We start from the raw sequence: 26,686 nt of genomic DNA on the forward strand, positions 1-26,686 counted from the left end.
CAAGTCAAAAATCCGATTTACTTGTAAAAGCGATTAACATGGAACTTTCATTTAAGGCCACACTGACATGCAATCCTGTTGTATTATTGATCTGAGGAGGTGTACAGTAGGTTATTAAAACTGGGGTAATTAGCTACATCTTCAGTAATACTCTAAGACTTAAACTCTTACTGTTACCTGTTAAGTATATACAATTAATATAATCATTTACATTTGTACATAGTTCACCCAAGCTTTGCAAGTTTGCTCTTTGAGTTTATATCATGTACAGAACTTAATACGAAAGCATAAGAAAATGATTACCCTTATAATCTTAGCATTAATTAAATAACTCTTTAAAATCAAGTCTTCCATTTCGATGTTGAAGTGTTATAACTGTAGTTTCACAGCAGCATCTTAAAACAGATTAAACCTTCAATCTCAAATATATAAATGATTAGTAGATTGATGAGCAATACTTTTAAAAATCCCGTGAAATGGTACGACAAGTTCTCTGTTTCTCAGTTTACATATTTCCAATTAAAACAGTGAGTAATGTTTTAACTTACACACATTCAACTCAAATGATCTCTACTTAAGTCTGTAAAATGTGTGGGAATCCCAATATGGTGGCACGGTGTCTTCATTTACTGCATCATGAGAACTCTAGTTGCTTAATAATAATTGCATATGCCCATTAGTGAAAGATGAGTAATCAGCAGGCTATTTTTGGTTTGTTTTCCTGGAAGACAAAGACTTCCGGGAAAGTTCACCCAAACGTAAAGCAGATTTTTATTTTGGGGTGCATAATTAAAAACATAAAGCAAACATAAAGCAGATTTCATTTAGCTGAAACCATGAAACCTTGGTGATTAATAAAATGTCACAAAAAGCCAACTGCTACTGTCACTTTGAAAGCCAAATCAGGCCATACAAAATGAATACCTGCCGCTCCTGATGATTCAAGTGTTATGAAGCAAAACGATCAGTCTAAGCAAAAAAATTACATTATTTATAACATTATTGCCTGTAATCCATAGCCTCATGTAAACAGTCCGGAGTGATGTCCATGAGTGAACAGTTCTTCTGAACTGGTTTATTTTAGTAAACTGAATGAACCAGTTCACCAAATCGGACTGAACCGTCTGAAACAGTTCGTAGCTCAAGCATCACAGACCTACAAGTTACTCAATCAAAAATTACTTTCAGATGTGTTCGACGGTCACAAGATACTGGTATACGATCCTATGAACTCTTTCAGCGCTCCAAGTTGCTGATGAGCTGCTGATACAAGTAAGTCAAACAAGCACTTGAATGAAGGGGCGAAATTAAAGTTTTTATGGTTTCTCAAGGTTCACGTGAAAAAGAGAGTTGTTTAAGACTAGCTTATAAATTTTTTAAGTTTTAAACATAGAAAACACCCACGTTTCACATAATTGGGTGTTTTATTAATATAATTGTGTAGGTTACCTTATTACATGGTTTCAAACACCGTAGCATTTTTTTTTTTGCCATCTTGGTGAACTCTCTCTTTTAATGTGTATTTCTGATACAAATATATTTTGTCAACTTTTTAAGAGCGTACTAACATTTGCATGACCTTAAAACTTAACGAAATGCACTGAGCCACAAAATTCCAATTTTGATTTCACTGGAGTTTTATACAATAATTGCAGCAAAAATGGTCATCTATACTCACCACTGAGTCCATTGGGGATGCTCCTGTGATGGTGTGGAGCAGAGAGATCATCCATTGATCGTCTTATGGTGTCAATTTTGGTTTCTACAGTCTTGTGTATGTGATTATGATGATGGTCTGGGCTGCCAGCACTTCCACCGCTGGAGGTACTGCTCCCATCGCCAACATCTCTGACAATGCTCGAACCTCCATTCAGGTTGCTCAGACTAGACTGGCTGTCTATAGAGCTCCTAGATCCTGCTCCAGTCCTGTCTTCATCCAACATGAGAATGATCTCCTTTAGTTCTGCATTCTCCCGAAGAATGTTTTCCTGGTTGCCTTCCACCTCCTTGAGTTTCTGCTGATAGGTGCTCACCTCCTTCATCACGGAGCTGGCCGTATGCCTCCCAAACCTCTGCCATTCCCGAGATAGCTTCTTACCTTTCTGCCGATCATCATCGAGAAAGCAGCAGAGCTCCCTGAGATCCTGGTTATCATCCTGCAGTTTTTGGTTGATCTCCTTTAGATTACGGATCTCATGGAGGTGCACCTGAAGCCTGCGGTTGATGTCCTTCATCTTGTTCCCATGTTCCAGCATTACTTTCATTTTCTCACTGTCAGCCCTTCTCAGTCTCTTGATCAAGTCTTCTTTACTCCATCTGACCAGTTCATCATCAGAGATCTTACTTAGGTCATCATTAGGACAATGTTTTGCCATCATGATTCTCACAGAGGAACAGTCTTAGGGTTAACACAGATCTAACATAGTAATAAATCCTAGAAAAACGCAATGTAAAAACGCATTCAAAAACTGATTAATGTATTAGACTGTGTAAGTATTTACGGGAATCATTTTAAAATGGAAGACTATGCATTAACTGATTTGTATTGCTGTATTGATTTGTATTAAACATTCACCTTTATTATTAACGGCTCTCTTACCGATAACTTCGCAGTCATGCCTGGATTTATATATCCTAAAATATGCGTGACATAAAAATCCACGAGCATCGTTGTAAATGAATCGATGTTTTTCTCAAGATCTTTAGACGCGCGTGCTCTTACAGGTTTCAGGAGCAATATTTCAAAAAATAACAACCACAAACACCGCCTTCATTAAAAACATATCTGCATTCACGTTAAAATCCAGCGTATCCTCAAAAGATCAGATCAGAGGGGGTTTGCAGTATAACTCCTCACGCGTGTCAGTGTTCAGGGTCTCGAGTCCGATTCCTCTGGACTGGAGTGAAATGATCCGAAGCGGATCCGATCTGAGCAGGTTCAGAGATGAGAGGCAAAAGGCAGGATCTGCCCTCTTAAAGAGACAGCACCTCATTCCCACAAACACTCTGACTGGATTTGATTTAATTAAAATTTTAAATAGATTATAATATCGGTTTCAATTACAATTAAATTATTAATTAATTTTTTAATCATAATTACTTTTTCAAATTTTTTAATTTAAGTGTTGAACGGTTATTTGTCGGAATTTTATCATTTTTGCAAATATATTCTGTTTCCCACGCAAACTACACAGCATTCATCCATCCATTCATTTGTTCATTTAATTTTAAGTGAGCAGAAAGAGTAAACCATGGAACGTCAACAAATTTTTAAAGACCAACCTATTGGTTATAATGTAAAGTGAGAGTGGCGGATGGCTAACAGAGATATTTTACATTCAAAACAAATCCAAGAACTACAACTTTTTCGCAAAAAAATGAAAAATGTCATGATTTGATTACCAGGAAACATACATACACCGTGTTCCAAATTATTACACAAGTGACATATCAATAGGATTTCGGTACAATAAAGAATCTTAACAAACAATTCACACAAATGTATACACACTGTAAGTTAATTTGGATAAAATTGTCTGTCAAAAGTACAAATACGGCATTAACAACATTTTACCTACTAAAAAAAACATAACATATGTTTCATACAGGACATCTGAGACCATTTTTAACCTACTGGAAAGTAAAATTAACATAAAATAAAATTCAAATCAAATAATAAAATAAATTTACTTTTTAATATTAACTGATTTACACTGAGAAAAAAAAAATGTATCAATTAATTATTTTGTAGGTTGTTAAAATAATATCACCTATGTTTGGGTCCAATCTCATGCTTCTGTTTTCTTTCAAAATGTGTTTTGTGTGAAATGGGGTGAAACTTTGCAGGACTGTGGCTCTTCAGGGCCGCCATTGGCCACCCCTGCAATAGTCACATATGTTTCAATTTTAGTAAGACCTTAACCTTAATTTTTGAGTAATTGTTAAAATGTATTTAAAACAATAATAAAATCAACAACAACAACAATAATAAAACGCTTTTTGTTTCACCTATATAGAGGTCTTCAGGATTACTAGAACAGGCAGGTGTTTTGGAGCTGGTTGGAACAACACTCTTCAGGACACTGGCCATCAAGGAGCTGAGTTTGACGTGATTTAAAAAAAAAAAACACTTTATACTACTGCAGAACTGGATAATGGAGAATTTTGTTGGTGAAAATCGCCCTCTACTGGACAAAAAATCCATCCGGGTATTACTTATAGGCTATGAGTGGCGACGAAAACATCGACTAACAATCCGTAAAAAAATATTTTAGGTTGGCTGGTACATAAAATCTTTTCTTTTTTAATATTTTACTTGAATACCTTAATTTTTAGCCCTGATATAAATTAATTCTTATATTTTATTTATAAGAATATTGTACAAAGAAAGTTTAATTCTTTTTTTGGTACGTAATCATTCTTTTCTGTCACATAACGCATAAAAAGTGTTAAGGAATTTTACATACACTGCTTGTCTTGATATTTGACTTTATTAAAAAGCATTTTATTCGACACTTTTATCGTGGCTGGCTCCATAGCTCAGTGGTTAGAGCACTGGTCTTGTAAACCAGGGGTCGCGAGTTCGATCCTCGCTGGGGCCTACAAGGTAGATTTTATTTGGACATGTTCATAGTATCTTTGCACGTTAAGTAAGAAACATTTTTACAGTTACACCTAATACAAGTAAGAAACACTACGTTAAGAGCAAAAGGACACTAAAACAGCTTATATATTTTAATCATTGTGTTTAATCTCTTTGGTTAAGCAGCATATAGCGTGTAATATAAGACTTTAATATAATATAAGGTTTCAGGATTTTGACATTTTTATATATATGTGGCCAGTTAGCCTGCTTATATAATGTTCATATTTTTATAATCTACACAATGTATTTAAACAAAAACCTTAAATCACCATAATGAAGGACTAAAACTGAATTAAATTACCCAGTAGTTTAATACGTTTATGCTCAGGCTAATGTTTCAAGGTGATGTATGCAGCAGAGTTGTCAGAAAACAAGTGTTTTAACGTGCTATGAGCAGTGTTTAATGTAGCAGATCACTCCGCACTTGGGCCGTAGAATTCCTGTGTCTTTAATGTCGAAAGGCTGTCCAGGAACCAAACTGAAGTCAAATCTCTGAAGCAGTTTGCTGAGGTTACACCATGACATTTCATTAATATACAGCTAATGTATGTCTACACATTAACAAGTGTTAATCATCATTTTAATTCTTCCCATAACATAATAACCACATAGTTATCTCATTAAAGAAAATATTTACAAATTAGGCAAAAAAGGGGTATCAAAATCAGAAGGGGGTATTGCCAAAACAACAAACGTACAGCAAAATAAGCGAACTCCCTTACTACCATAAACAGGAGAAAAATGTCAAATTCTAAATAAATGGCACCCACCTCCCTACTAATCCCACAAATAAAGAAATAACAGTTTAACAAGCAGACTTCAAATAAACCAAGAGGAAAAACAGATGAATTAAATCATACAACGAATAATCATTAAGGATAACGCTCACTTCTGCCTTTTGAATCTCAATCATCAAGTGTAATAGAAAGAGACTAAAAAGAGAATACTTCAATAAGTAGCACACGCAATATAAGGTAGAGATACACGGTTAACTACTGGCTTCAACAAAGTATCAGGTCTTGGGTTGAAGATGGGACCTCAAAACTGCTGCACACAGTCAAGCCACCACCAACACGGCTCTTCTTCTTCTTCTTGCTTTTTTACGGCGGATCACAGACAAATATGTGCATTACCGCCACCTATCTTGAAATGGACCATTGACACTTCCTATACTATAACCTCTCAATCAACATAAATTCTCCTTATTTACCCGCACAGAGGCTTCATAGAGTTTCATCCGGCGCTGCGTGTTCAGCTCCTCCGTCTACTCTCAGCCACCATGACAAAAAAAAAAACTCATTTAAATACGCTTATTTAACCCAGTATTTCCCAAATATTCTACCATTAAATTTATTATACTCCTATCTGACTTTAATACATTTTTAATTGTAAACTTAACTCATATTATTTAATTCCTTCTTCAACTCTTTCCTTTCTACATTATATCTCCTGCAGTGCATTACTACATGCTCAACTGTTTCACTAACTTCACATGCCTCACATAAACCTGTTGGATTCTTACCTATTAAATGCAATGTACTATTCAATCTTGTATGCCCTAATCTTAATCTTGTAATTATATTCTCCTCATATCTACTCCTACCTGATATTCTTCCTTTACCCACTATTGACTGTATTTGATGCATATGTCTACCTTTTATTTCATTATCCCAATATTGCTGCCATATTTTCAGAATATTCTTTTTAATAATTGACTTAATTTCTGACCTACTAAATAAAATCTGTATATTTACTATTTCTCGTTTTATTGCCTTTTTTGCTAATGCATCAGCCTCCTCATTACCTCTCAACCCAATATGAGCTGGAACCCACAAAAACTGTACCTCTAAACTAGCTTGTTTGATTGAATATAATTCTTGAATTATCTCTATTACCATATCCTGTCTTGTTTCTGATTTCATCTCCTTCAAACTTATTAGAGCTGAACTACAATCTGAACATATTACTGCCTTGGATATTTTAACTTCCCTAATCCCCAACATGGCTCTTCTTCTTCTTGTATTTATAATGGCGGGTGGCAACTAACGTTTAAGATGCATATCCGCCCCCTACTGTGCTGGAGTGTGGACCAGAAATGTATCTGCAGTCAGATAATATTGACTTCAGGAGAAAAAAAAAAAAAATATTAATAACTCCCTTTATAACATTAAGGAAACCAATGAATACATTAATACAATAATCCCCAAGAACTTAAATTATTTTCATTAAACCAGTTTCTTTAAAAAAAACCCACAAAGCTTTATATATCTGATCTCCAACTTTAAACAGGTTTTTAAGATTTAATGTGTTCCCTCCATATTTCTTTAATTCATCTCTTAATTTTATCCTTTGATTTTCATATTTGACACATTGGCTAATCACATGTTCTGCTGTTTCTTCTTCCATTCCACACTCACACATACCTGATGGATGTTTTTTCAATAAATGCATTGTTTTATTCAACCCAGTATGCCCCAATCGCAACCTCGAAATAATTATATGTTCTCTTGTATGTCCACCTATTGATTTCATTCTTCCTACCATTTGTTTAATATTGTATAAATGACGTCCCTTCATCCCATTGTTTCTACCATTCCTTCATAATATTATTCCTTATTTTTGCTTTACTTTCAGCTTTACTAAATGCTACTTCCATAATTCTATCATGTTTCAGAGCTTGCTTAGCCAACGCGTCTGCAGCTTCATTCCCCTCAATCCCCCTATGAGCTGGAATCCACATAATTCTGATTTCTGTTTTTATATACTGAAGTCTGAACATTATTTCATACATTTCATATACAATATCAAGTCTGTTATTAGATGATAAAGACTGTAGAGACATCAATGAAGATAAGCTATCTGAACATATCACAACCTTACCAATTTTATTTTGTTCTATCCACTGCAATGCCGTTAAAATAGCTAACAACTCAACCGTAAACACTGTTAGATGATCAGAAGTTCTTTCTTTAATACTTATCTTCAACTCTGGAATAGTGAATGCAAACCCAGTAAGACCACTCTTAGGATCCTTTGATCCATCTGTGAATACTGCTATAAAAGATTTATATACAGACCTTAGTCTGTCATCCACTACCTCTGCCCAGTTGCCCTCCCCTTTATGTCTTTTTATTTCCTCTTGAAAATGTAGGTCAACAATTAATGGTGGAAACAGCCAAGGTGGCGTGATTGGATAAGGGACAGTAGGACTGAACTTTCTCTCCTGTAACTCCATTTCAATTGCTATTTTTCCTGATGCCCAAGCAAAACATTCTACCTTTCCCTTTGCACTTTCCCAACATGGGTTTAGATACTTTACTGTTGGGTGCCTTCTTTCATTATGACCTTTTAGGTTTGCCCAATAATTCATCATCAACTGTTTAAATCGTAAATTTAGAGGTAACTCACCCATCTCCACTTGAACTGCACAAGCTGGAGAGATCCTTATAGCCCCACAGCAGATTCTCAGTGCTTGATTTTGAATAACTTCTAGTTTCTTTATTGATGTTTTCGACGCTGATCTAAACACTACACTTCCATATTCTATCACAGGTCTCCCCAACATGGCTCTGATGGTGTTTGCAGCTTAAATACTCCCAGCATCCAATCACAGCAGGGCATTGATTAGCTGAACCAGGTGGAAACCATTTCTCCTATGAAGAGAGACAGGGATGAAGAGAGAAACAGCAAAGCTTGAACACACACAAACAGAACCTTACGTCTCTAGACATACCATCAAGGAGACACACTTCCCCTCACGTCTGTACTGTTGTACTGTCTCTTCCAGTCAAATAGCATTTCATAGCAGTGAATAACGAGGTATCATATCAATCACAAGTACAGTATGGAGTACCACAAGGCTCAGTATTAGGGCCGTTACTTTTCACACTTTACATGTTACCCTGGGGAGAAATCATCTGCTTTCACTGTTATGCTGATTATACTCAGCTCTTTATTTCTTTGTGGCCACAGCAAAACATACCATTAAAAAAAAAAAAAAAAGGAATGCATAGTCAATATAAAAATCTGTATGAAGTGTAATTTCTTACTCTATTCTTACTAATTCTGAAAGAACAGAGGTGTTAATTACTGGACCTAAAACCTCTGCATGTAATAACCTAGAATGCTGTCTAAGACTTGATAGCTGCTCTGTCAATTCTTCGTCATCAGTTAGGAACCTACAGTATGTGTGCTATTTGATAGAAATCTTTCCCTTGAAAGTCACGTTTCTAGCATTTTTAAACCTGCATTTTTCCATCTAAAAAATATATCTAAACTACGACCTATGCTCTCAATGTCAAACGCAGAAACGATAATTCATGGCCTCAAGGTTAGATTATTGTAATGCTTTATTGGGTGGTTGTTCTGCATGCTTAACAAACAAACTGGTCCAAAATGCAGCTGGTCCAAAATGCAACAGCTAGAGTTCTTACTAGAACCAGGAAGTATGACCATATTAGCCCGGTTCTGTCAACACTGCACTGGCTCCCTATCAAACATCGTATATATTTTAAAATCTTGCTTATAAAGCCCTGAGTGGTTTAGTACCTCAGTATTTGAATGAGCTCTTATTGCATTATTGTCCTCCCCATCCGCTGCATTCTCAAAACAATATGATAATACCTAGAATATCAAAACCAACTGCGGGCAGCAGATCCTTTTCTTATGTGGCACTCAAACTCCAAAATAACCTACCTAACATTGTTCGGGAGGCAGACACACTCTGTCAGTTTAAATCTAGATTAAAGACCCATCTCTTTAACCTGGCTTACACATAACACACTATTACATTTCTAATATTCAAATCTGTTAAAGGATTTTAAGGCTGCATTAATTAGGACAACAGGAACCAGGAAAACTTCCCATAACACCCGAAGTACTTGCTACATCGTTAGAAGAATTGCATCTACGCTAATATTAATCTGTTTCTTTCTTATTCCGAGATCACCATAGCCACAAGATCCCGTCTGTATCCAGATCAGAGGGTCACTGCAGTCACTCGAATCCAGCCCAGAGGGTTGATAAAAACAACTTGAGATGACCTCTACTAGGGCTGTCAAAATGGCTGAATTTTGTACATAAATATTATCAAAATTCAAATTATATTCAAATTTAAAATGCATAATTTCAGTTAGGGTGATGAAAAGCTTTTGGCTTCTCTCCTGAGGCCACAAGAGGGTGCATCGAACAAAATATTACTGTGACGAGTGGGACGGGGCCGTGAGCCGTGGGAACAGGAGCGAGGCCGGTGGAGTGATTGGAAATGAGCGGCACCGGCTTGACCCATCGGTCTCTCGTCCCACGGAGGAGATGGAAGGATATAAAAGAGGAGCAACGACAGTGAAGGATGAGAGAGGACCAGGCCTGGGTTTTAGTTGTGTTTGGTTTTTATTTGTGTTAACCAGCGGACAATCAAATAAGATTCAATAATGACAAAATAAAGACAAAACAGCGGACCCCTCACGGACGACTGACGCGCTGTTTTGTCTTTATTTTGTCATTATTAAATCTTATTTGATTGACCGCCGGTTCCCGCCTCCTTCTTCCTGATGATTATGAAGGTTTAATTTGTTACAGTGGTGCCGAAACCCAGGAGAAGAAGGGGACGCGCTGCTGAAGATCTCTCGCCACTGTGGTGAATCCGCGATGCCATCGAGCAGGAGAGGGAGTGTGCCGCCATGGACGCTCGAGGCGGTGGGCTGGAGTGAGTTCCCGGGCGAGCTCGCTGTCGGCCGCCCGTGATGTGGAGGGGCGGCTGCCGTCCGTGAGGGAGCGGAGGAGTCGGCGCCGTTCGCCAGAGAGCCGGAGCCTGCTGCCATCCGCCTGAACGGGGAGGAGCAAGGAACGGGGGACTCCTGCCGGCTGCCCAAAACCGGAGGAGCCGTCGCTGTCCACCGGGCGGCGGAGGAGTGTCGTGCCGTCTGCCGAGGGCCGTCCAGTGCCACCACCAGGCACCGCGGAGGAGATCACCCAGCTGGTGGAGGGCCGAGTAGCAGTGCGTCTGGGAATCTGATTTTTTTTTTCTCCTCTCTCCCCTCTGTCGTCTCTGTTGCTCCTCATCCTTCCATCTCCTTTTCTCTCGCCTCGTCTGTCCTACCCCCAGGTCCCCGTGAGTGGTCCCCCCAGGAGGGGGGGGGGGGGGTAGAGCGCAGTCTCGAGGGTACCCCCCGGTCTGCGAGGGACGATGGGGGTATGTGATGAGTGACGTATGTGATGAGAGACGTGGGAACAGGAGCGAGGCCGGTGGAGTGATTGGAAATGAGCGACACCTGCTCTACCCATCGGTCTCTCGTCCCACGGAGGAGATGGAAGGATATAAAAGAGGAGCGACGACCGTGTAGGATGAGAGAGGACCAGGCCTGGGTTTTAGTTGTGTTTGGTTTTTATTTGTGCGCGTCAGTCGTCCGTGACGGGCTGACGCGCTGTTTTGTCTTTATTTTGTCATTATTAAATCTTTGTCCACCGGTTCCCGCATCCTTCTTCCCGATGATTATGAAGGTTTAATTTGTTACAACTACTAATGCACGTTTATTCCAAGCATTAGAATACATGACTGTGAAGTGAATAATATTTAAATAATAATAATAATGTTTATAAACCAATCATAATTAAGTTGCTTAAACTTAAATATACTTTGGCCGTCTGCACAGTCTGTATTATGTCATTTTCGTCGTCAAGCGTGCTTACAGACAGCCATGCGAACGGTCGGTGTACAATAGACATTTTGCATTATTGACAAACTATTTCCCTATTTAATACTGTAAAGTGCTTTGACACAACCTGTATTGTTAAAAGCACTACATAAATAAAGGTGACTTGACTATTTATGTAATTTGATTAGCCTAATTCTTTCAGTAGGTTGCCTATGTGTAATTTTATACTTGTTTAAACTTTACTACAGAGGTAGCCTATAACATTTCTCTCCACTATAATATATGTCTCAACACATACTGCATAGCAGAATGAAAACAGGAACTCACCTGAAAATACTTTTATACTGTATATTTTTATAGTGCAGGTGTTCGGTCCGCCTAGTTACCAGAATGTCATCAAGGTAACAATGGACATTTGGTAGGCCATGTAATATGTGGTCCATAGTTCTCTGGAACATGGCTGCCGCTAAAGTGTTCCCAAATGGAAGACAATTATATTGGAATGGACCTTTCTGAGGTGAAATTACAAGAATCTGCTTTGGACTCTTCTTCAACCCTCATCTGAAGGCAAGCATGAGATAGGTCTAATTTATTAAAACACTGTCCTCCTGCTAATGAAGCAAACATGTCTTCAATGCGCAGTAGTGAATAGTATTCAATGTATACGGTGGGGTTTACAGTCATTTTAAATTTGCCACGGATGTGCACAGATCCATCTTTCTTTACAACAGGGAATATTGGAGCAGCTCATTCATTGTACTGTACAGGAGACTATACACCAAGTTCAGTGAGACGGTTCAGTTCAGTCTCAACTTTTGGGCAAATCCTTTCGTGGTCCATAAATGATGAGATAATTCATTCATCGGCACTTATGTATGTTTCTGCTCACCCTTCATTTCTTGTGTTCTCTCATAATAAAGTTAACATTGGCTGGATATCACATTGTCACTTACTATTACATTGTCATCAGCGCTTTGAAGCTGGAGATTCATGTAGATTCCATTCAGCAGCACACTCTTGTTTTTCAAATAAAATAAATAATCCAAACATAATTGAAATCAACAGAGTATAGCCTACAGGATGAAGCCTCTACATTACGTATAGATGTTTACTCTTTTGTAGATCTGCAGAACTGTAATTTCTGTCTTTGTTCAAATTGTCTTTTTGCCATCCCACACAGCAAGCAGTTTTGGCCCAGATCCGGCCCACATATGAGCCTGATCTAGGCCCAAACTATGTTGCTGTCTGGGATAAAACTCATGTGATCGCCTAAACTGGATCTGCTGATAATGAAAACTGCCCATATAAAGAAGATTTATCAAGAAGCTACAGACGTTTAACGTTTAAAACACAGACTCATTGAAGTATGAAATGAAAGCATAGTAATTGACAAGTCGTATTCAATGTTTTAATTTTCCAAGATTACAAGCTGATTTTGGGAATGGAACAAACAAAACTCCATTAACTAGCCACTTCAATGAACCAGTTTTGTGTATTACAATCCACAGTGACCTGATGTGAGATCCACCAATCATAGATTTTCCAGTACGTAGAATATCTTTTTTTTTTCTGTGGGTTCTTGGGCTCCCATGGGATATTTGAACAAAAAAAAAAACTAAACCTAGTTGGCGACATGTCTTAATAAATGAATTATAGTATAATTCTTTAATGTAGTTTATGTAGTCATTGAATCATTGACTTACCAAATTAAAAAAAACTCTCTGTGTTGCTTAGGGACAACTGTTCTGCGTGGTTTGGTAATTTTCTTTACCCAAATAGAGAAAAAAAAAACTAGTCATAATTATCCAGTAACAATGTACTGACATGCTTTCTATATGGTATGTGAAAGAAATGTATTGATAAAAAAAAATTAATGAAAACGTGAATACATGAACATGATTTTATTATTTCTTACATTTCATAAAAATCTTAGATGAGATCAGTGCTCAACTGTCTTTCAACATTTTAAATGTCATTTGGAATATGTGAAAAGGATTGTAGGTGATTTGAGGATGTAAAGGATGCAGCCTTCAAAATACACAGATGAAAGTTATGAAACAAAGGCTACCTTATAAGCATTCTTCAAACTGAGAAGGCTAACATGTCAGACTTTTAAAATTACTATTAAAATGGTCTGGTGTCAATAAAGTTTGATTGCAATTTGTGGTGTGGAAAGACGAGGACCCAAGAGCGATTATGCAAAAAGAAACTTCTTTAATTGAGTAGCGTAACAAATAACCAGCCTTCGGTAAAACCAACTAAAGCAGCCGATGAACCGGTACCCAAAAGGTAAACACAAAGTCTCTCCAAGAATCAGCAAACAGAGGGGTCGGGCCGGCGCTCGGGCTGGGTGCGGAGATTGGCGTCTTGCGGAATTCCTCTCCGCTTTCAAGATTAACTCAGATGGCGGGTAAGGTCACTGTCCAGAGTACTCGTCAGCACCAGCAGGGCTGGACAGAGAGCAGAGCAACAGGTTAACTCAAGGCACCATAAGATCTGACCTGAGACTGGAGTACGAGAGGCAGGGTAGGATCCGACACGACAAGACAGGACAGGAACGAGATGGTTGTGAAGCTTCTACATGTACAGCAAACGAAATAATCAAGCAGAGAGCACAAACACGGGGAACAAGAAATAGCCAGGATGATTAAGGAAAAGAGAGAACAGGTGTGAATCTATTAGGAGGAGAGATAATGAGGAACAGCTGAAGAGGTGAGTGAGTGTGGCAAAATAACCAGCAGAGGAGGGGGAGGAAGAGAAGGAAAACCGAAACCATGACAGCAATTGGTTAATAAAATAGTAGTAGACTTATTTTTGATTTAGGACAGTTATAAAACTTGCAGTTATTACTTCCAAAACACTGTATCATCATTGCAAATAAGGAAAAAATGAGAGGAAACACAAAAGGAGAACAGATCACCACAAGATTCACGCCGGTTAGAAATGTGTCCTAGTGTGGTCTGACTTGCTCTGATGTCATGCTGACAAAAAACTCTCGCAATGATGAGACTCTTTGTTTGGTTAATGTTTGAATAATATAAGATAAGGCATAAGTACACAATAATTGCTACAAAACAAGGGCCATAAACATGTCCTATGAGCAGTGTTTAATGTAGCAGATCACACCGCTCTTGGGCCGTAGAGTTCCTGTGTCTTTTATGTCGAAAGACTGTCCAGGAACCAGACTGAACTCAAATCTCTGAAGCAGTTTGGCAAGCACAACCTTTGCCTCCATCTGAATATAGAAATATGACAGAGTGGTCAAGATCACAGCAAATTTGGTACTTGGACAACAAAGTATCAGTCAAACATCTAAAGGAATCCACCACACGAGTCTGTGTGTTCTAAAAGTAAAACAATTGCCATAATGTCACAATATAAAAGTGTGTTCATGTCGTAAATACCATAATTACAAGAATCTGACATGTAACACAAACAAAGATTTTTAACTCAAACCATTGCAGTCTGTCAGTCATATAATATAAGTGGATGGAAATCACAGTTTGAGAGTCATAAAAGCCCATCCATTCATCCATCTTCTTCCGCTTATCCGGGGCCGGGTCGCGGGGGCAGCAGTCTAAGCAGAGAACCCCAGACTTCCCTCTCCCTAGACACTTCCTCCAGCTCTTCTGGGGGGACACCGAGGCGTTCCCAGGCCAGCCGGGAGACATAGTCTCTCCAGCGTGTCCTAGGTCTTCCCTGGGGTCTCCTCCCAGTGGGACGTGCCCGGAACACCTTCCCGGGAAGGCGTCCAGGAGGCATCCGGAACAGATGCCCGAGCCACCTCAGCTGACCCCTCTCGATGTGGAGATGCGCAGTAGTGAATAGTATTCAATGTATACGGTGCTCTACTCTGAGCTCCTCCCGGGTGACTGAGCTTCTCACCCTATCTCTAAGGGATCTCCCAGCCACCCTGCGGAGAAAGCTCATTTCGGCCGCCTGTATCCGGGATCTTGTCCTTTCGGTCATGACCCAAAGCTCATGACCATAGGTGAGAGTAGGAACGTAGATTTACCGGTAAATCGAGAGCTTTGCCTTGCGGCTCAGCTCTTTCTTCACCACGACAGACCGGTACATCGACCGCATTACTGCAGAAGCTGCACCGATCCGTCTGTCAATCTCCCGTTCCATCCTTCCCTCACTCGTGAACAAGACCCCAAGATACTTAAACTCCTCCACTTGAGGCAGGAACTCTCCACCCACCTGAAGTGGGCAAGCCACACTTTTCCGACTGAGGACCATGGCCTCGGATTTGGAGGTGCTGATTCTCATCCCAGCCGCTTCAAACTCGGCTGCAAACCGTCCCAGTGCATGCTGAAGGTCCTGGCTTGATGAGGCCAACACGACAACATCATCCGCAAAGAGCAGAGACGAAATCGTGTTGTCACCAAACCTGACCCCCTCCGGCCCCTGGCTGAGCCTAGAAATTCTGTCCATAAAAATAATGAACAGAACCGGCGACAAAGGGCAGCCCTGCCGGAGTTCAACACGCACCGGGAACAAGTCTGACTTACTGCTGGCAATACGAACCAAGCTCCTGCTCCGGTCGTACAGGGACCGGATAGCCCTTAGCAAAGGGCCCCGGACCCTATACTCCCGGAGCACCCTCCACAGGCCGCCGCGAGGGACACAGTCGAATGCCTTCTCCAAATCCACAAAGCACATGTGGACTGGTTGGGCAAACTCCCATGAACCCTCCAGCACCCTGTAGAGGGTATAGAGCTGGTCCAGTGTTCCACGGCCTGGACGAAAACCACACTGTTCCTCCTGAATCCGAGGTTCTACTATCGGCCGGATTCTCCTCTCCAGTACCCTGGCATAGACTTTCCCAGGGAGGCTGAGAAGTGTGATCCCCCTGTAGTTGGAACACACCCTCCGGTCCCCCTTCTTAAAAAGAGGGACCACCACCCCGGTCTGCCATCCCAGAGGCACCGTCCCCGACTGCCACGCGATGCTGCAGAGACGTGTCAGCCAAGACAGCCCCACAACATCCAGAGACTTGAGGTACTCAGGGCGGATCTCATCCACCCCCAGTGCCTTGCCACCGAGGAGTTTCTTGACTACCTCGGTGACTTCAGCTTGGGTGATGGACGAGTCCACATCTGAGCCCTCAGCCTCTGCTTCCTCAATGGAAGACGTGACAGCGGGATTGAGGAGATCCTCGAAGTATTCCTTCCACCATCCAACGACATCCCCAGTTGAGGTCAACAGCTCCCCACCTCTACTGTAAACAGCGTTGGTAGGGCACTGCTTCCCTCTCCTGAGGCGGCGGACGGTTTGCCAGAATCTCTTCGAGGCTGACCGATAGTCCTTCTCCATGGCCTCACCGAACTCCTCCCAGGCCCGAGTTTTTGCCTCCACAACCACCCGGGCTGTAGTCCGCTTGGCCTGCCGGTACCTGTCAGCTGCCTCAGGAGTCCCACAAGCCAACCAGGCCCGATAGGCCTCCGTCTTCAGCTTGACGGCATCCCTTACTTCCGGTGTCCACCACCGGGTTCGGGGATTGCCGCCTCAACAGGCACCGGAAACCTTACGGCCACAGCTCCGAGCGGCCGCTTCAACAATGGAGGTGGAGAACATGGTCCACTCGGACTCAATATCTCCAGCCTCCCTCAGGATCCGGTCGAAGCTCTGCCGGAGGTGTGAGTTGAAGATCTCTCTGACAGGAGACTCGGCCAAACGTGCCCAGCAGACCCTCACAGTAAGTTTGGGTCTGCCGAGTCTGTCCAGCTTCTTCCCCTGCCATCGGATCCAACTCACCACCAGGTGGTGATCGGTTGACAGCTCCGCCCCTCTCTTCACCCGAGTGTCCAAGACATACGGCCGGAGGTCGGATGAAACGTCGAAAGTCGATCATCGACCTACGGCCTAGGGTGTCCTGGTGCCACGTGTACTGATTGACACCCTTATGCTTGAACATGGTGTTCGTTATGGACAAGCTGTAACTAGCACAGAAGTCCAATAACTGAACACCGCTCGGGTTCAGATCAGGGGGGCCGTTCCTCCCAATCACGCCCCTCCAGGTGTCACTGTCGTTGCCCACGTGGGCGTTGAAGTCCCCCAGTAAAACGACGGAGTCCCCAGTCGGCCTTGACAGCCCGATCCGTGGACACGGTCATAAAAGCCATACACAAACAAAACCAAATTAAACACAAATCATCACAAGCCACAGGGTTTAATTTGGTTTTGTTTGTGTATGTTTTTTTTGACATACTATTGCATGGTATGGCACGGTATGGCTCGGTATGGTTCACTTTTGGGTGGTTTTCCACTGGGTACAGTACCTGGTCCTTTTTTTAGTACCACTTCGGTTGAGATTCCAACTGAACCGTACCGTTACCAAAACGTGTGTGTAAACTGCTGATCGCGGATTGGGCAGAGAGAATCTTCACTACCTGCATGACTGAACTTGCAACACAAACAAAAGAAACGCTAGATTTAAATCAGGACAGCCAGCGAAGGATTGAACACAACTGTTTTGAACAAGCGCACCTTTTTTTAACAACCAAAATGTTTTGTTGTCTGTTGAGAAAGTACGTACGTTCCTTAACTTTTTTTAATGAGTCGTGGCAGAAGAAGCGGTGCAACTATAATGACAAATGAATAATCCCCCCAACTCTAAAGCGATACTAAACTGCAGTGGAAGCACAAACCGTGCCATGCCGTACCGCGCAGTGGAAAAGCACCAAAAGTCATCACATCTTGGATGCCCTGGGGGTAAGCAGGTAAAAATCTAATTTAAATTTTTGTGCTCTTCATATGAAAGAGCTTGGGTTAATGCTGAACGCCTCTCCAGTACAAAGGCCCATTTATCATGGAGTGGTTTGGAATTGGACGACAATGCAGGCAGCCATCAACAGAGTGAATCTAGGCCAGTCAAACACTGTAAAACAGGTTCAGAGACTGTTGGGTCTGATGGCAGCGGTCTCCAATGGGATACCTTTTGGACTCTGTACATGAGAGACTTGCAGTGGTGGCTCAGGACCAAGGGGTTTTCCCAGAGGGGTCACATGTTAATGCCTTCATGCCTTAATCATGTGGAATAAACCTTGGTTCTTGTCCTGAGGTCCTGTGTTGGGAGCTCCTTGTCATTATGTAATGCTTACGATGGACGCATCCCTCACGGGCTGAGGAGTAATCAAGCATTGAAACACTTTCTCCCATACCTTAGAGGCCATTATGCACTTGTTTACACAAACAACAGATCAGTGGTTTCATATATCAACAATTGGGGAGATCTGCAGCCGTGACCACTTTGCAAGTTAGTACACCAGATCATCCTGTGGGCTCATAAGTATATAAGGCTGTGTCTGTACACATTTCCTCTGATTTTGTTTTCTCCCAGGAGTTCTGAAGAGAGTCCACTAGCACGGGGTTCGTCTGCTACTAATAGCCCAATTCTGGTTGTGCCAAGTGTCATTCTAGGACCTGGTGGCCCTTTTCAAATTGTCACTATGGGAGATTCCGGTCAAGAGGGAGCTTCTGTCTCTGGTGGAGGGCTCAATCCTTCACCCTTGCCCAGAGTTATGGAAGCTATGGGTGTGTCCTCTGAGGGGGCACAACTCATATAAAGCCGGTCTCTCAACTGAGGTTATTGAGACTATACTCCATTCAAGAGCTCCCACCAAAAGGAAACAGTGCACCTTGAAGTGGGCTCTGTTAAATATTTGGTGTGGCAATCAACAGCAGGACCCAGTTAATAGCCTGGTTGGTTCAGTGCTGGAGTTTCTGCAGTAGCGATCCTCTGCAGGATTATCTCCCTCCAACTTAAAGTTGTACATGGCGACCATAGCTGCCTACCATGCCATTTGGGTGATCAGTCATTAGGAAGAAACTTGCTATTGGCTCGTTTCCTCTGTGGTGTGTTGCAGCTGAAGCCTGCAAGCTGCACTGTTGTCTTGGAAGGACTGTCTAAAGCTCGGTTTGAGCCAATTGAAGAGGTCTCAGAAAAAAATTCTTGAACCTTAAGACAGTATTACTACTTGCTATTTTCTTAAGAGAGTAGGAGATCTTCAAGAACTTTCTGTCACTCCGTCTTGTCTTGAGTTTGCACCTGGAATGGTGGAAACTTTTCTGCACCCAAGGATGGGTTTCATTCCAAAGGTGCCCACTAATGTGCCACAGCCCATAATACTGCAGGCCATTTGTCCGCCTCCCTTCAGAGATACAGACCAGGAAAAGCTTAATTTGATGTGTCTGGGTGAGAGCACTGGACACTTATGTCCACAGGAGAAAAAAAATATCATTTGTTCACCTGCTTTGGTCTGGAAAGAGATCCCTGCGACCAAGCAGACACTGAGCAGGTGGATAGTCGAGGCCATCTCCCTCGCTTATGAGTCCTCTGACATTCCTTTGCCTTCAGGGGTCAGAGCGCACCAAACTCAAGGTATGGTGGCTTCTAAAGCTTTTCTCCCCGCAGAAGGTTTGTGAAGTGGCGGACTGGTACTCCTCGCTCACAATTGTCAGATTCTATAAATTATTCCCACTGCGTTTCGACGCAGCACAAGTTCCCTTGAAGAGGAATGTTTCATTTTATGACTGTAACCATGGATCCCCGAGAGGAAAAGAGATTCTGTGTTGCACTGCCATACTCCCTGCATCCATGTGAGTGATAATACTCTTTGTTCTGGATGCGCTTTTAAGTTTCCTGGTCTCTATGTCACCCCACCCATGATGTCTCGCTACTCCATTGGACTGATTTCACATGCGCTTCTAGACACGATCAGACAGATGTGTTTCCACAGCTTTCCAAGCAGTGTCTCGTTCCCTCTTGGGGAACCATGGTTACAGTCATATAACTAGAAATATACCCCTGGACCGGTGCCATGATGGCTACATAATGAACGGACCAATCTTACTGGGAATCTGGAGATACTCACTATAACAGCACAGCTCCCTGAGATTTTCAACGGCTGGTCCCTGGAGCAGTTTGGGTACAGACGCAGTGTTTCCTTCAACACCTGCAGTATTGAGTCAATAAAACAAAGACCATTTAAAGAAATCGATATAAAACCATTTGAGCTTGTAACAGGTAAAAGACCATCTTTTCCAACCAACCTGAGACAAGTAAGTGAATTTTCCAAGGTCTTCATATCCAAGGTCTTCTTCGGGCTCTGTGTAGCCGACGGGAAATTGTGGTAGTCCAGAAACCAATTGTCAATGAATCCATAAATCAATAGGGTAGTAGACCCTTTGATGAATTCTTCATGCAACTATTAGGCTACACAGAGCCTGCTAAACTCAGACCTCTTTCCCGTTTGGACTCCGGAGTTCTTTTTTTCCACGTCACTTCCCATTCCCCTTAAAACCATATTGCATGACATAACAATGATGAGATGAAAAAACAAATAAAAGTCCATATATTAGTCCGTGATTACACCACAGGCATCTGATACAACAGTATGCTTTTTTTCCATCTGAAGAAAAAAACAATACAACAAAGCATGTTTATCATCACCTCAAAAAGCTGTACATAAAGGCAGAAATAGGTGACTATTACACCCCCCCCCCAGCCAGCGGCTTATTGGGACCATAGAAAGGCTTCAAGTCAACCACAATTGTTATCCACCTTCAGATTATAAGTTAGCCAACGAACACGGTAGTATACAGGACCTAGTTTTTTCTCTACCCTAACAGGCCCTGACCATTTGGGTGCAAACTTGGCAGAGAATTTAGCTGAGGCTTTAGACAGAGGATGTGACCTAACCCAGACCAGATCCCCAACTGCAAAGTGTACATCTTTGCGTCGTGCATTATAGTACCTGGCTTGTCTGGCTTTTGCCATTCCCACATGTCGTTCGACCTCCTTCAGTAATAATGTATGTGAATGTACTGTGTGGTATGTAGATGTATTGGGTGCAGGAGATTTGTGGATAAGGCGTTCTAACGGGCCTTTAAGACTGCGCCCCAAAGCCAGCTTAGCAGGGGACACACCAGTGGTCTCATGCACAGCAGTGTTGATAGCCAACCGGAAGTCCGGCAGCCACCGATCCCAGTCCTGATGATGTTCGCCTACAAAGGAGGCCATCATAGTCTTAAGGGTCCTGTTGACCCTCTCCGTAAGGTTTGTCTGGGGATGGTATGCTGTCGTGAGCTTTTGGGTAACACCCCATGATTCACACAGGCTGGATAATAAGTGACTAGTGAATTGGTCGGACACAAGGAAGGCAGGCACCCCCCAACGTGTAAAGATGTCATTCTTCAAGATCTGGCAGACCCTTGGTGTCTTGGCATCCTTCAATGCAAACAGTTCCACCCACTTACTAAAATAGTCGACAACCACCATTAAAACTGAATTCCGGGCTTTACTGAGAGGGAATGGCCCCATAAAGTCCACTCCTATCATCTCCCCCGGGACTTTGACTTCTGTCGATTGAAGAAAACCAGCTGGCTTTTCATTCGAACCCTTGTACTGTTGACAGATATGGCAAGCTCGGACATGGGTCCAAACATCCTTGTGAATTGTGAGCCACCAGGCCACCTCCAAGATCTTCAGGAGGGTCTTCATCCTTCCTAGGCGACCTCCCAACGGACTGTCGTGGAAGTAAAACAGAAACTCCACAACTAGGTTAGCGGGAACAACCAGTTGGTAATTAAAGCCGCCATATTTAGACGGTACACCCCGGTATAATACTCCCTGCTGCTGCTGGTAATGGAGGCGATCAGGTGAATGCTGACCAATAGTGTGACCAAGATCTTGGCATAAAGGGTCTGTCTGCTGAGCTTTTCCGATGTCCTGAAGCGACTTAGGTAGGTCAGACCAATAAGATTTTGCAACTGCCACACATAACCTCCCATCCTGTGGAAGAGGAACTCTGGACAGAGCATCAGGAACTACATTACAGCAGCCTTTTTTATAGTGCACTTGGAAGGTGAATGCCTGTAGACGCAAAGTCCATCTTGTGAGCCGTGATGACGTCTTGGGACAGTTGAATGCCCAGGCCAGTGCGCTGTGGTTTGTATACACATCAAATACCTCTCCTTCAAGGTAATGATGCCACATGATTGCGTAAGTCCATGGGGATATATTGACTGCGGCTTCTCGCCACGCTTGGCCTTATATTTTTGCTCTGTGTTTTTTTCCTCTCGCGGAGGAGACTGAAGTTTCATACGGACAATTGATGTCTCTTGAATGAACATTCGGTCTGCTGGCCAGGACACTGGGACATGGGGACATTGGGGTTTTAAGGGTTGAATGAGTGAGATAATTTGAGAATGTTTGTTTGCTGTGTCGGAGTGCGGCCATGCCTCTATCTGTGAAATAAGCGCATGTTGTTGCCCGTTTGGGTATTATAATGTGATATATCTCTTAATACACTTGGTTGAACTTATGTTTCATTGTTTTTTCGTTAATATATAATTAATTCAAGTCTACATACATGTAGATCTTATGCTATTTATTTTTTCTTTATTGGTTATTTAATGAAAGTAAGCTGTTACTGTATTTACATCAGTAGGTATCAGATCCACCCGTTACCTTATGTTTTGCGTGCAGTATTTTTCTCTTGCTTTGATAGCGTAAGGGAATTTGTTACAAAGTTACAAACAGTTAACTTTTTTTTGTTCCTTCTGGTTGCACTTTTGCTAACTTGTATTTGAACTTTAATACTTTAACTGCTTTAATTATTCACAAAGTTTTACCAAAGTGAAAAGAAAAAAAAACACACATAGCATTTTATTCTCAATTATTTAAGACCCACATACCTGCTTTTTTGAGGATTTGTGTGAGAATGTCTTTGGGGACATCTTCTCCATTTGCTATTGCTGTCTTCCTTTTTTGTATCCATTTCTGTCCCGTTTTACGAAGGAGTTCAGTTGCATCTTTAGTTTGTTCTTACAATTCTTGGGAAAAAGCTGAGGTCATGCAAATGAAAACAACAAAATGTTTATATAGCATTAACCCTACTAATTTAGAATGACAAACATCTATGGATAAATTGTCTTTTTGTAAAAAATGGGTCTCAGAGATAGAACACCATGCCCTTTAAACACTGATCTATTGCTTTCTGGAAGGGGCTGTCAGTTTGCTTGAACAAATTCAAATCAACACCGAAAGCCGCCTGTGGATGAAAATGTGACAACTAAGTGCTGATCAACAGCTAATTTCATATTCCATGTGTTAGACTTTCCTTTGAATTAGAGGGAAGAAGGGTGAAACCTTTTAAATGACGTCGAGTGTGACACAGTTGACCAGGTTATGCATGATGGTAGGTGTTTTCGTGTTGGCTATTTACTCCAGATGGTCCATTAGGTGCTCAGACATCTCGTTAAAAGTGCCCATCAAACTTTGTAAGTATCTGACGGATAAGACAACATCAGCTGAGGTGCATCTCTATCTCATTTCAGTAATTCAGAGATGTTCTTGACTCACGTGCTCTTAAAAGCTGGATCCATGATGCGACACTGCCTGTACCAGAGAGGTGTAAAAATAGGTCCATAATATTTCCTCACATTTATAACACAGTAGGGCAAATGTTCACAATTTTTACCTCTATACATGTATTAGTTTCCATCATGTGTTTATATACCTGCATTAGTATATATTTTTTCTTATTATTTTGACATAGCTCAAAAGAGATTATATCTGAAGATCCATGAAATGGTAAGATTAATTTTCTTATAGTCAAGAAGACACTCCCCTCATGTCTGTGCTGTCTCCTCCATTACAATACATATATAAAGGCATATAGTAGATGGATTTAAAGCTATCAAACATGAACCTAATGCCACATACCTCAGATTTTGATTTGGGGCCTCTACCATACAAATTTCTAGATGATGGTAAGGGTGGTAATGTGCCTTAAATTAAAGCTTACAGTTTTCCAAACAAGTTAAAGAGGCATTTGTAGACGAAGGGACCTTTGGTATACTTAGATTGCATCAGGATTGTCTACAATTACAGGGCAGAGAATTTTATTTATTAGATTTTGAGTCTTTTGATTGCGAACAGTAATGAAATTAAATATTTACCTTTGTAGCCTAAGGACAATGGACTTTGATCACAACATAATTAAAACTGGTCAGCCTGTAGACAGGGCTATATTTTTCTGCCCTTAAAAACACAAACACGGTCACAAGCGCTGAGAGCTTTCTACTAAATGTTTGTGTGTGTGTGTGTGTGTGTGTGAGAGAGAGAGAGAGAGAGAGAGAGAGAGAGAGAGATCTATGCAATATGTGATTTATCAGTTACGTAACACTAACTAGGTGCAAGTTCAAATCAACAAGACATTAGTCAAGTAAAACAAATTAAAATAAGACAAATATCTATACAAATTATAAATGACAAATATTCTGAAGAGTTTATAGAAAAGTGTTTTGTTTTTACCACTGAAGAAATGGACGATAGAGGGCAGTATTAATCTTCTTCTAATCCTACATTCCAAAAGAAAATCGGTGTGCCAAAGCACTTGTCGCGCCTGATAACCTTATTAACTATAGATGTGTGTATGTGCTGTATTTCAAACTTTTTATCACTTATGTTTTAATACTGTTAATGTCTGTGCATTGGCAAACAAAAAAACCCCGCAAAATATAGGAGATAAAAAATAGATTTAAGATGAGAAATAAAAAAAGTGTCCTAAAATACAATAAAAAGTAATAAAATAATGTAAACATATATGTAATATCTCTCTCTCTCTCTCTCTCTCTCTCTCTCTCTCTCTCTCTCTCTCTATATATATATATATATATATATAGCAACAGATGTGAAAGGCTATTGTTGTACTGTCAATATACCAGTAAGCTACTTGTAATAACTTTTTTTTTATTGCCACATCAGAATAAAATGTTATTCTTTCATAACAGTCTCAGTTTTAATTACAAATATTTGTTAGGTTCCTAACCATATGCATTTTTGTTTGACCTGCTCCCATTGAGACTGCTGCCTTTCTTGTTTTGTCACATGATTCTGTGCATTGATCATTCAGAGCCAACTTTTGACTTGCAGCCTAATGGTTAGTTTGGCATTTAATTAACACTTCACATGTCATCAGCAGTAAAGATCAAAATGAAACGGTTATTGATATACTGGTGTGAACTGAAAGACATAATGGATTGGTTTTAAATCTTTGGTTAGATTAATTCTAAACCACAAGATGTCCTCTGATGTGTTTGAAGTAGAACACGGCCTCTATCTGTGTTAGAAAAGATCACCACAGTTCTCGGGCTTCAAACAACCGGTTAATTGAAAAGAAAAACTCATGAATGCTATAATCAGGCATCCACTCACGAGGGTTTTAAGCATGTGTGGCCTGTATCACTTACATTTGTGGTCTCAGTGGGTGGCAGGCAGCATGGGAGTCAGGGCCGGCCCGCGCCATAGGCAGTATAGGCAAATGCTAAGGGCGCCACTCATCCATAGGGGCGCCAGAATGAGTGAACAAGTGTTTTTTTTTTTTTTTTTTTTATAATAGGCTACTATTTAAAAATCATTAATTCGAAATACTACCAAATAAAGCAAAAAAAAAAAAAAAAAAAAAAGTCCGGCTCTTCAATCTTCCCCTATCCATCGAGTGCTTGAAGTGCGTCAGAAACAGAGCGCGCACGATCAGTTGTTGGTAATTTGTTGTGTAGCGTGCCCGACGCCGCATCCAATGTAGACAGCACTGCTTTTGTTAACACACAGCTCGTAGAAACGGGCCTGGCAGCTCGCCCCAGTTCTAGACACGGTGAAAGTTTCCTGATTGTGACGGAAGGCCGAATTTACATGACACATTATAAATGAGCATAGTCTGCGATAGATACAGTGCCAAAAAGAAGAGAAGAGGATAAAGACAGAGGTAAAGAGATGTAGTGAATGAACAATTTATTGCATAGGAGTAAGATACTATAATTTCATGGCAGTTATTTTTACCTTAAACTTAATGTTAGCAGTTGTTCTGAGTTCTGAGTCCCCAGACTGTGATTTTGTACAATCATGTCAGTTTTAAGACGCATTTTTTATTATCACTTTTTTATTAATGTTTTACTCTACAGTTGTGCAGGGGATACAGTACAAGCCAAAAGTTTGGAAACATTACTATTTTTAATGTTTTTGAAAGAAGTTTCTTCTGCTCATCAAGCCTGCATTTATTTGATCAAAAATACAGAAAAAAATGTAATATTGTGATATATTACTACAATTTAAAATAATTTGTTTTCAATTTATTATACTTTAAATTATCATTCATTTCTGTGATGCAAAGCTGAATTTTCAGCATCATTACTCCATTCTTCAGTGTCACATGTGACATCCGGTCTATCACATGATCATTTAGAAATCATTCTAATATGATGATTTATTATGAGTGTTGGAAACAGTTCTGCTGTAATGTGTGTGTGTGTGTGTGTGTGTATATATATATATATATATATATATATATATGCTAAATCATGAACACAATGACAGGGT

The 26,686-nt window shown here is 40.9% G+C and overlaps 1 protein-coding gene, 1 non-coding gene and 1 pseudogene across 3 annotated transcripts in view; 1 reads left to right on the forward strand and 2 right to left on the reverse strand.

Moving 5' to 3' along the window:
• LOC132092743 (coiled-coil domain-containing protein 85C-B-like) overlaps positions 1-2,943 on the reverse strand; it is a 40,044-nt gene extending 37,101 nt beyond the window's left edge. For both annotated transcript variants that reach the window (XM_059499120.1, XM_059499119.1), the window contains exon 1: positions 1,679-2,943. In XM_059499120.1, the coding sequence (XP_059355103.1) occupies positions 1,679-2,378 (700 nt within the window). In that variant the 5' untranslated portion in view covers positions 2,379-2,943. The remainder of the gene's footprint in view (positions 1-1,678) is intronic.
• A 1,585-nt stretch (positions 2,944-4,528) lies between these two features.
• Positions 4,529-4,601, forward strand: trnat-ugu (transfer RNA threonine (anticodon UGU)). The gene has a single exon. It is a non-coding gene; the product is annotated as a tRNA-Thr (tRNA).
• Positions 4,602-14,368: 9,767 nt separating this feature from the next.
• Positions 14,369-25,616, reverse strand: LOC132091983 (cholesterol 24-hydroxylase-like; annotated as a pseudogene).
• Between the last annotated feature and the right edge of the window lie 1,070 nt (positions 25,617-26,686).

Source organism: Carassius carassius, chromosome 18 (assembly GCF_963082965.1).
Source record: "Carassius carassius chromosome 18, fCarCar2.1, whole genome shotgun sequence".
NCBI lineage: Eukaryota > Metazoa > Chordata > Actinopteri > Cypriniformes > Cyprinidae > Carassius > Carassius carassius.